This window comes from Sinocyclocheilus rhinocerous, unplaced genomic scaffold (assembly GCF_001515625.1).
Source record: "Sinocyclocheilus rhinocerous isolate Xijiao unplaced genomic scaffold, SAMN03320098_v1.1 scaffold107, whole genome shotgun sequence".
Lineage (NCBI taxonomy): Eukaryota > Metazoa > Chordata > Actinopteri > Cypriniformes > Cyprinidae > Sinocyclocheilus > Sinocyclocheilus rhinocerous.
In genome coordinates this window covers 603,419-614,553 of record NW_015635024.1, presented here as the reverse complement: position 1 = coordinate 614,553, position 11,135 = coordinate 603,419, and the positions used below count along the sequence as shown (strand labels likewise).

The 11,135-nt window shown below is 35.7% G+C and overlaps 1 protein-coding gene across 3 annotated transcripts; it reads left to right on the top strand.

Moving 5' to 3' along the window:
• The first annotated feature begins 3,244 nt into the window (after positions 1-3,244).
• LOC107746101 (copper metabolism (Murr1) domain containing 1) lies at positions 3,245-10,208 on the top strand. Of its 3 annotated transcripts, XM_016560185.1 has the most exons (4): positions 3,245-3,494; positions 4,552-4,845; positions 9,535-9,663; positions 10,147-10,208. In XM_016560185.1, the coding sequence occupies exons 1-3, from the start codon at positions 3,321-3,323 to the stop codon at positions 9,640-9,642; spliced, it is 576 nt and encodes a 191-aa protein (XP_016415671.1). In that variant the 5' UTR covers positions 3,245-3,320; the 3' UTR covers positions 9,643-9,663; positions 10,147-10,208. The 3 variants fall into 3 exon arrangements, with proteins under 3 accessions (XP_016415671.1, XP_016415672.1, XP_016415670.1); XM_016560186.1 differs by lacking the exon at positions 10,147-10,208 and having other exon boundaries at positions 4,552-4,839; positions 9,535-9,755; XM_016560184.1 differs by lacking the exon at positions 10,147-10,208 and having other exon boundaries at positions 9,535-9,753.
• Positions 10,209-11,135: the final 927 nt, after the last annotated feature.

The window sequence follows — 11,135 nt, the reverse complement described above, 5'->3', positions numbered from 1 at the left end:
AGACGGCATCACAGTATGGTGAGGGGCGTAACATTTCCGTCTCACGCTTGAGGTATTCGGCCAATCATAACGCACTGGATAGCTGGCTAATCAGAGCACACCTCGCTTTTCAGACTGATGAGCTTTGTAAAAATCGACGCGTTTCAGAAAGGCGGGGCATAGAGGAGAAACAATAATGTACAGTATGTGGAAAATAATGTGTTTTTTGAACCTTAAACCGCATAAACACATTTCATTACACCAAATACACAAAATAATGTTCTTTTTAGCAGCATCATATGACCCCTTTAAGATATTTTAATGAAAAACATACTACTACTACTACTACTACTAATAATAATGCAAAAGTGAAAAGACGCATGTAATATTGTAAACTATTCAGTTAAAGTCATGTTAGCATATCTCACCTTCATATCCCTCCAGAATACTCCCTACTTCGATTTCACTTCCAGCTGCACAGTTTATCTCTGAGGAAGCTTAAACAGCAACAAGTATTTGGTTTAAAGACCTAATAGACAGCTGAAAGCCTACATTCAGTACTACAAACAGAATCAAATCACACAATATACTGAAAAACAATTTAAACAGGCAGTTTTAAAATTGGCCAACATTTTTATTTTCAGTGTTTTTGCTGAAATGCTGGTGACGTGCTTCAGCTGTCGTTCTAAATCAAATCAACACACTATCTGGTCGCATAATGAATATTACTTGGTTAAAACTCATGTTATCACTTCGAAATATAACTGTTATACTAATATTAAGTTATATTACTTCCTATTAAGTCCTGACAAGCATTTTACTTCATTAGACAGATATAAATCTGACTTACCAGTTTCAGTCCATACACCATGAACATGCAGAAAAACTAAAATAAATAAAGAATATAAAGAAAGTGAAAATAAGGCCATCTTTAATTCACAGTCAGTGCAGTTTGTATTATGAAGCCTAGCAGTGAAGAGAATGACTATTCCTTCTGTAACATCTCTCTCTGAGCTGTTCTTTATTGTATGTCATAAACGGTTATGGCCTCTGCTGTAAACAGGTATCAAAGGTGCTTCATAAAGGCCAATAATACAGGATTGACAGTATGTGGGAGGGATTGTGTGGAAATAATATAATGTTACGAGTTTATCTGAGGATATCTACGTTTTTGAACCTTTGAAGTCAACATTTACTTGATCTCGTTCTACCATTTCTTCTCATGCAATGGTTTCAGTCACTCATGTCTATTCTTTTTTATTATTATACAGCCCTCTGGAATTCTTCATTCTGATTGGTCAATCGTAACATTCTGATGTCAAATGATCAGTGAACTGTATCAATGGCTGCCTGTTGTCCTGGCAACTGATTTCATATGCTGTGCTTTGTCTTTCATATCACTGTGTGCTCTCTTTCTTGTCACATAGTGGAATAATTTGAACTCTAATCAATATTTCACTTTAAATGTATTCATGTAGCCTACTGGTATTGGCGGGGTAATAACAAGAATACTGAACAGTCAACTGCTCATTATAATAAAACAAACCCCTGTAGGATGACACAAGTTCGTGTCTGGGATGTGACCATCCTGTCAGGTTTTATTTTGCAATAATGAACAGTACACTATTCCTTCCGTCCTTATAATAACCACTCATACATTGTCATAAATCTAAAGACCTTTATGCTGGACTTTGGCCTGCAATTGAACAGGCTGTAAAGATACATGACAACAATAAATAATTCACACCCTGCACTGCTGTGGAACTCTGTGAGATTTTCCAAATCTATCTGCCGTATTCTATGTTACTACTGCCAACCAAGATTATCTTATCACTGCTTACTAGTTATGATCCTTATTGATCAGAACCAGTGTTACATATATATATATACACATTACATCAACATTTTAGTTACATTACAGAACAAATCAAAGGTCACACAATAAACACTCTACATACATGCTTGAAAGATTATTATATCTTATGCTAATGATTTTATGTAAATAAGGATTTGAATGTTAAACCTAGTCCAGCCCTGACATCCCTGTTGAAAAAACCAGCATATGCTGTTTTTTTCAACAGGGATACCAAATTTCTGTGATAATTCTTCTATTATCACTCCAACCATCTCTGTTTGGCATTGTTGCCTGTTAATTACACTGTTTTGTTACAGTTTATATTTTTATATCAAATTACAGCTATCTTTACACACACACACACACACACACACACACACAATTTATATAAAATCTTAGAAATCCTTAATCTGTCCTTTGTTGTTTTCTGATGGAAGGGGTGCAAGTCATGTAGTATGGAGTTAGCAATCACATACTCAGATTTAGTCTGCATTCCACTTTGCTTTTACACACACACACACTTGTGAACTTCCCTAAGCACTTCCCCGCTGCCATTTTGAAGTGTGTTCCACTTTGTGATGTGGATGAGGGAAGTTTATATGGACCCCTCGATTTTTACTGAGGGAGCAAGTCTACTGTACTTCATATGTACACTTCAGGCAGCTGCATATAACACAATGCAACACAATTGTGACAACGCTGCATATATCTTCAGAAATCATTCTAATATCATTTGCTGCTCAAGAAACATTTATTATTATTGCTGCTTCATATTTGTGTGGAAACCGTGATGCATTTTTCAGAATTAATTTGATATATAGTAACAATGTAATAATGTGGCAATGGTTTCTTAAGATCTATCTAACGTTATGCTTCTGATGCTTTTGGGAAACGCAGCCCTATTTGAACAAGCACTGTGAGCTATGCGTCACGCGCTCTGTGATTGGCTGGTTCTGTCTTTCAGCATTTGCGTGTGTTCCGATGAGCAGGAGAAATGCTTCTATCCAACACAACTGTTCGCTAGTATAGTCTATTTTTCCACTTAGAAGCTTATTTTATGCACCGAATTTCTTGATAAATACATAAAATTAATGGTTAAAAATGTACTTTAGAATCGATATTTTTATGTGAGGATCGATCCTTTCGATACAACATCAGTATCGATACTTAAGGATCGATCCGCCCATCCCTAATAAATATGTATTTGTGAGGGACAGGTGCATAGACCAGCTTAATGCGGTTGTCTATGAAATACAGCACAAGGTGCAATCTAAATCTACATTAATATAGTGCCTAATTAAATAATAATGATAATTATAATAATAGCAATAATTTATTAAATTTAGCAAAAGAAAAATATGTCTTATGTTGTATTTATATTATATGTTATATTAAATCGAAAAAGACCGGAAGTGAACGCGCAGTGAAGGAAGGCGAGCTGCGCGTGACGCGGAATCGGATCACATGACCCCTGTCAACATCCAGCATGGCGGACGCGGACAGCCAGAGATGTGTGAGCGCTTTACTGAACGGAATCACGCAGACACTTTATTACGGCAATACAGAAATCACGGAGGAGTTTCTGAAGAATGAGCTCTACGCCGAGATGACCCAGGACGAGTTCCGCGCGCTACATGACAAGATGAGGTCGCTGCTGAAGGTGCTTCTCCACTAACTTACCGCTGCTCTCTGTTGCAGCTTTCCAGGACAGCAGCGACGATTAGCGCTATTGCTGCAGTCAAATACATGCATTTCATTGTTTACTAAACTAAATGCAGGTGTGGACTGCAGTGCTCCCTGTCTGCCACTAGAGAGCAGCAGATGTCTTGCATCCTCAATGGTAGCTCTCAGTCATTCCATACCACTGAATTTCATGCAGGCGATAATTCTTAACCTGTATTTTATATTACACAGTTTGCTGTTTTATGGTTTTTATTAAATGGTTTACACAACTTAAAGTCTATGATACATGTATAACTATGCACACTAATGCAAGGGGTTTACCAAAATTAAAAGATTAAAATAAAATAAAAAATCTGTAAAAAAATTAAATGGAATAAATAAAATAAAGACACAAGGTTTACTTTCCTTTAGCAAATAGAATTGTATGTATACATTTGTTTATTTTCAATACATTTAATCAGTAAACATATAAACACAATAAATAGTCAATAGACAAAGAATTAAGCCACAAATTACTCCTTTTGCTTTTATGTATGTGGAATTTACCAAGTAAAATCATAAGATTCACCATAAAATCATTTTTTTAAATTCAAAACGTCTTTGCAAGTTATTTAAAAATACAACAGTACAGTCTCGTCTTAGTGCCATTGCGATACTATTTTATTAATTAATTTTGAGTTATAATTTTTAAAAAATATTTTCTGTTTTCATTGTAATTGTAGTTTTAGTAATTTTGTTGTGTCTGTAATTTTCATTTTAAATTTTTTTTATAAAATTATATAGGTTTTAACAATTTTATTTCAGTTGTAATTTTTGTTATTTTAGTACAACAAGTTAAACTAAATTAGTTGCCTTGGCAACTAGCTGAAATAAAGTAAATGAGTAAAAAAAAATTATATTATTTCTGTTAAAGTACATTTTATTTCAAGTATCGAAAGGTGTTTGTGGTTTTGGTTTTAGTTAACTATAATAACCCTGCTACAGTATAATCCAGTTCGTCCTGTCTTGACCTCATGTTTCTGTCTCTCCGTCAGTCCATCGCGTCAGCAGACATGGATCAGGCGCAGCTGGAAGCGTTCCTCACGGCGCAGACGCGTAAGCAGGGCGGCAGCGGCGTGACCCCGGAGCAGGCGGCCGCTCTGGCACGCTTCTGGAAGGCCCACCGGACGCGGGTACGAGAGAGTCTGCTGGCTCAGAGTCGCTGGGAGCCCGGCCTCAGGGGCCTGAAGTGGAGGGTGGACCTGCACACATCCGCCAGCAGGGGGCAGGTGTCCAACAGTCCCGTGGCCCTGGTGGAGTTAGAGCTCGGCCGCCCCGGAGAGGGAGAGGTGAGAACTGAACGGGAGAAATAAGAGTTCAATTCTTTGAAATTTAAGGGTGGAGTTTCATATGAAGTGTATTAAAAGCACATAAGAGATTTTTTTTTTTTCACTGTTCAGCTCTGATGCTTGACTTTTCCATGTCTTTGCCTAATAAAATCAGGGAAGTGTGTGCGCCTGGGAGTTTTGATGATGATTTCTATACACAGTATCTTGGGAAATGTAGGTACTCTGTCTGGATGCAAAGAGTATAACTGCACACACCTATGAATATGTGCAGACATGTCCCGAAAAAATTACACCCCTCTGTGTGGTTTTGTTTCACATTGGCAGGAGTTGGGTGTTTTTTGAAAGATGCATGTAAAGAAACATGTGTTGTTGTTTTTTTATTGCTGGTGCAGTTTACATTTACATTTAGTCATTTAGCAGACGCTTTTATCCAAAGCGACTTACAAATGAGGACAATAAAAGCAGTCAAAACTAACAAAAGAGCAACAATATATAAGTGCAAATGACAAGTCTCGGTTAGCCTAACACAGTACACGTGTGTTTTTAGTCGTTTCTTGAAGATGGTTAAGGACTCAGCTGCTCGGATTGATTTGGGCAGGTCATTCCACCAGGAGGGAACAGTTAATGAAAAAGTCTGTGAAAGTGATTTTGTACCTCTTTGAGATGGCACAATAATACGCCGTTCACTTAAAATCTTTATAAACCTCAGTTAAAGTGGAGACCGCTTGAGACGAAATATTGAGACTATTTTAAACTGAAACTAAAAACCATTAAAAAACATTTTAACATAAAAGAAATGTTAACTGAAATAAAATATTTAAAATAAGTTTAACTTGATGTACTAAAATAACAAACTAAAACGGAATAAAAATTAATAGAACCGTATAGACACAAACAACAGAATTACTAAACCTTTAACTAAAATGAAAACAGAAATGATAAAAATATAAACTAATTCAAAATACTAATAAAAGTGTAATAGTATCTAAATGATGCTAAAATAACACTGGAATAGTTTTTTTTATTAGATTGTTGTTGTTTTTTAATGATCTTTTAGCAAATAGTTCATGTCAACTGCATTACATATTATTGCACATGCATTAAGTACCAAGTATTGCATAAGTAACTCTGAACTCTTGCAAACTCTTGTATCTCATTCAGAGTCCAAAAAGATATCTTACTAGTTGTGAAGTTGCTTAATTCTTTATTCTCAATGATTGACAGAGGTTTTGAATAATCTGCTGCACACCTGCCAGATAAGAGTTGCGTAGATACTAGATATTCAGGATAATGCAAACTGGCCTCTTGTGTAGAAAAAATGCAAAGTGCAGAAATGAAATGAGAAATGTTCCTGCCAAAAAGATTTCTTACCAGAAGCCAAATTGTATTTAGCATATTTTTTTTATTAAAATTATAGCATGGTACGGTTAAATTATTCTTTGATGACTGACAGATGTGCAGAGGTTTTGAGTAATCTTCTGTAATTGCACAGCTGTGAAGTAGTACAATGCAATCAGTGGAAAGCATAAATTAATAATTATGGAAAGTTATGTGTCAAAATGTGTAGTAGGTGCCATTATTAAAGTAGTAGGTGCGTTTATGTTATTGTGCTGAATAGAACAGAATAGAATAGAGTAGAATAGAATAGAATACATATTGTTAGAAATTAAAACTCATCAGTAATATGTTGATATAAATATGTGCATGAGGCTCTAATCCATGTCTTTAGGTCTTGTGATATCAAGAGACCCATTAGTGACATTAGCCGTCATTATTCCGCCATTAAGACTTTCTGCTTATCATCAGCTCTTTGCTATGAAGTTCATTTGGGTTTTTATGTTTGCAGATTTGAGATGCTTATCCGTAATCTGCTGTATGTTATCGTTTAAGACGAGAACGACGCCCTCCTTTTGATTGCATTTTTTGTAAATGCACATTTAGTGCTGTAAGAGGAGCCTCCTCTGCACTGTAAGTGGCTTTCAGCCCATTTGTTTGTCTGTTTGAGTGCTCTAATTGTTTCATATCATCTGTGCCGTGTGCCGAGAGATGCATTACACACTGTGTGATTCACGCTCGGAGAATAGAGGACTGCAGGTTATTCAGTTGTCTTCAGAGCTGCAGGAGAGCAGAAAGGTGCAACAATGCTGAGAGGAGGAGATTGATTCTTCATTCAGGGTCAATCGAGATCAATTACTGAGGATAAAACCACAAATCATTTCAGATAGTGCCGAGTTTGTGTTGGATGGGAAGAGAAGAGACTATTTTTACACATCCGTAGAATGCAGTTGTCAGTCATGCATTAGAGCGCTAATATGGTTACATATAGTTTAATTATTAATACGAGTGAAAAAGCATTTTCTAACTGAAATGACTTCCTAACATTTTCAGGACAGACCTGTTGTCTGGTGGTCTGTCACACCTTATCTGAAGTTTTCTGTTTTCCCATCAGTTTTGTGCTCTGTGCTTGCAGCTGCCGTTAGTTAATTCAGTTAAATCACAGATGAATTTGCGCTGTAATCGGGTTTGTTTATTGAATATCGTTGTCTCAATTGTGATCAGCCTTTTAGATGTTATTATATTTACTTGAGTCACTGTCGCTATGGTTACAGGTGATGCGATATGGCTGCTGTGAGCATACAAAAGGAACTTGACATCAGTTATTCATTCATGCAGCAGCTAAACAGGACATTTTGAGAGTCATGCCTGTTATTAAATGCACTTGTCATAATGTGTGTGTGGATGTAGCATAGTTTACTACTTACTATGTATGTTTGAGTCCTTCTAGTTTGTCACCTGGTGAAATTCAGCCCAGTTACTGATCTCTAATTTGTCACTTTTTCCTCTATTTTGAACCAGTAATTGGTAACTGGCTACAATTCATTCACAATGTTTTTTTTTACATTAGTTGATGCATTGGGCATCTTTGATGACTGACAGCATTTATTAACCTAGGTTAAAGTATTTATTAACCCCTTAACTGTCACCACCCATTTTTTAAAATAGGCATGAAAGTGCACTATCCAAACTTAAATTGTTGTAATTTATGAACACTTTGGAATACAGACCTAAGGTTGGCAAAAATAAGCAGATTATTGCAAAAGTGGAATTAAAAAAAAAAATTAAAGTATCAAAAAGTTATAGAAGTTTAAATTGTCACAAATTTCTAGATTTTTCTGTCAATATTACTTCTATCTTAAAATAACCACCTCAGACCTTTCCAATTATATGTTTTTTGTCAAGATTATAAAAAGGTTTGATTCTAAAAGACCGTAATGCATTTTGTAATATGACACTTGACACTGCCCACTAAGGGGGAGGAGACCGCCAAAAGATTTCAAAGTACCATTTCCATGGTAACGCAATGTCCGATTTCAAAATGGTTTTCACAGGAAGAATCTTGGGCTTCTAAGCTTTCAAATGATATATCATTTGTGATGATTACTAAAACATTTGATAGAGAAAAAGGACAACAACAAAAAGAGCGCCACGCATCCCACAGGTGGGACGGTGACAGTTAAGGAGTTAATCTTATTAATCTGGGTTAATTAATTTTCTGTGCAAGTACTAATACATTTTAACATTTTAATATGTTTCTTGAGCATCAAATCATATTAGAATGCTTTCTGAAGGATCATGTGACACTGAAGACTGGAGTAATGATGCTGAAAATTTAGCTTTGATCACAGGAATAAATTACATTTTACACTATATTACAATAGAAAACAGTTATTTTAAATTGTAATAATATTTCGCAATATTGCTGTTTTAGCTGTATTTTTGATTAAATAAATACAGCCTTGGTGGACAGTATAAGAGATTTCTTATATTGGGTTACCCAAATGTGCCTGTCCTGAAGGAGACACCAGTGCAAATCAGCAAATAGTGTTTATGTTATAGGTCAGTGTAGGTTTTAGGCTGTATTTGAGTGTGAATTAAACGCAGTGTAAGAGCCGCCTTGGGTATCTGATGATGTCATAATGACCTGCTTCGGCTGCTGATGTCATCCGAGTCCTATTCTTCTGCCTCTCTGGATCATTTTACAAAAAAGCTTTGACACTGTTCTTTTGCTGGACTGTAATTACGGGATAATGTAGTCAGCTGGTCGTTATCACTAAATAAAACATAAGGGTGATCAGCATTCAGGCGAGAATCCAAGGCTGAATGTGCATTATTCCATTTTAGTAAGTACACGGCTTACCAAATAAATGGACGTAAAATAGTAATTCACAATTTTGAGTGCAGAGGGATATGAGAGATAGAAAACTAAGTAGGAAAACAGTTCAGACAATGATTAATTACACAGTTTAGCATCACTATGGAAACATTTGTTCACAGAATGCTGAACGACCAATCAGAATCAAGAATTCCAGGGAACCCTTCAGGAAATGCAAATCTAGTTCTTTATTATCATTCAGACGGTTTAAAAAACGTTCTATTTACTGATTCCAAATAACAAGTTCAGAATTCTGAGGATTTCTGATGTCATTTTTTTTCTTTTTGAGTGGGAACTACTTTAACAGTATTGACCGTGTTGTGAATATTGATGCCGGTTGACTCTGTAATAGTTGTATCAGCAGCATTACTAAAATTAGAGCGTTAATGTGTTGTTTCTAATGTATTTGGTTCAGTTCAGGTTCACCATTCATACTGCATGTGAATGGCCTCTGTTTCTTTCTCTCTGTACTTCAGAGCTCTGAGTTTGTGTGTTTGGAGTTTGACGAGCAGAAGGTGAATCTGGTGCTGAAGAAGATGGCAGAACTCCAGGAGAGCATCGACAGCGTCGTTCACCGCAGCTAGAGCTGATCTGCCTCTTCATAGGTGTGTGTGTGTGTGTGAGAGAGAAAGTGAGGGATTGTGTGTTTGTTTATATGCTGTATTATCATAAAGCTATATTCATCATAAATAATCATTGTCAAACCTCAAACTTGGATATCTGTGTTTTTTTTAATATTTTTTTTTATTCTTGATTATTTCCTCATACAGGATTTAAGATGCAGTCTTTGTTTTATAGTATATAGTTTATAGTTCAAAGTTTATTTATATTCCTGAAGTACTTACTTTCGCGCTTGATTCAATCCTGAGGTGATAGGACAGCATCCACTGACATTTTTAACTTTTATTTAGCAGTTTTGGATGCTGTTTTGCACCCCTTTGAGATTTATTATTCTTTCCTGTATCATATTTAGTGTATGGCTGTGTTTGAAGACTCCGTGATGCCACCCATCCTGTTTAAATATTTAAAACAGTTTACACCATCTACCCAGCAGGTGAACCGGTTGAGACGTGTCTCTTGTCTCACAGGTGTGAATATGTGGACGTGAAGCAGACGAGGATTGATGTGTGTTTATCAGAGACCAAACACATCAGTGTGCTTTTCTTCATGCTGGAACTCAAACAGATGGTTCTCGTTCTTCCATTTACAACAAATGTTTGGTTTAACCTCTGTCCTATTAATTATTCAGATGAGAAGACAATGGGTGTAACTGCGTCCTATGAAAAGTATGATATGAGATTACTAGTGACAATCACACGTGAAGCCTTGTAAACATCTCAGAAGAACAGGCTGCATAAAGATATGGAGGTACATACGTTTATGCAAATGTGTTGCTAACTAATGATCACATTCAAATAATGAGTCATTTGTTCATTTTACTCGCCTGATACTGACAGAACCAACTGTTAATGCTGGTGTCCTGGAGTTATTGTGCTGAATAGAATAGAATAGAATAGAACAGAACAGAATACATATTGTTAGAAAAATATTTGATAGAAAAAATACTTGATAGGTTTTCCTGACATAAAATTGATCTCATTAAATAAAAGGGAGTTTTATCAAAATACAAGTGCCTAAATGCAATTTGCTGTCAGAATAATATTAAAAACAGCAGAGAATGATTTTTTAAAATTCTGCTTTATTTGACTTAGTAGGAATAAATACTAAAAGGATAGACACTTTAATAATGGAAAATATACCAATAATATGCAATAATATTATGGTGGCTACATCCGTATATTGTTTTTAGGGAACAAAGCCATTTAAGCAATTCCACATACAAAAAAGAAAAACAAGCAGTCCATCACATTAAAAAAAAAAAAAATCAATATAAAATGCCTTCTTCCACATGATGCAGAAAAATATTTTTAAAAGACTGCTAGGGCATATGTTGTGCAAAAACACAAAAAAAGTGTTTTGGCCTTATTGCTTATTGGCCGCTGGCTTTTTTTTTTTTGCATAGGCCTATTGCATCATTTGCTTGCAAAGTTAAGAAAATGGGATTGTTACCCTGAGG

Excerpts from the sequence above, each read along its gene's own strand:
- LOC107746101 (XM_016560185.1), top strand. The coding sequence starts at position 3,321 with ATGGCGGACGCGGACAGCCAGAGATGTGTGAGCGCTTTACTGAACGGA. Across the intron at positions 3,495-4,551 it reads AGATGAGGTCGCTGCTGAAG|TCCATCGCGTCAGCAGACAT; the intron begins GTGCTTCTCCAC and ends TCTCTCCGTCAG. Across the intron at positions 4,846-9,534 it reads GCCGCCCCGGAGAGGGAGAG|AGCTCTGAGTTTGTGTGTTT; the intron begins GTGAGAACTGAA and ends TCTGTACTTCAG.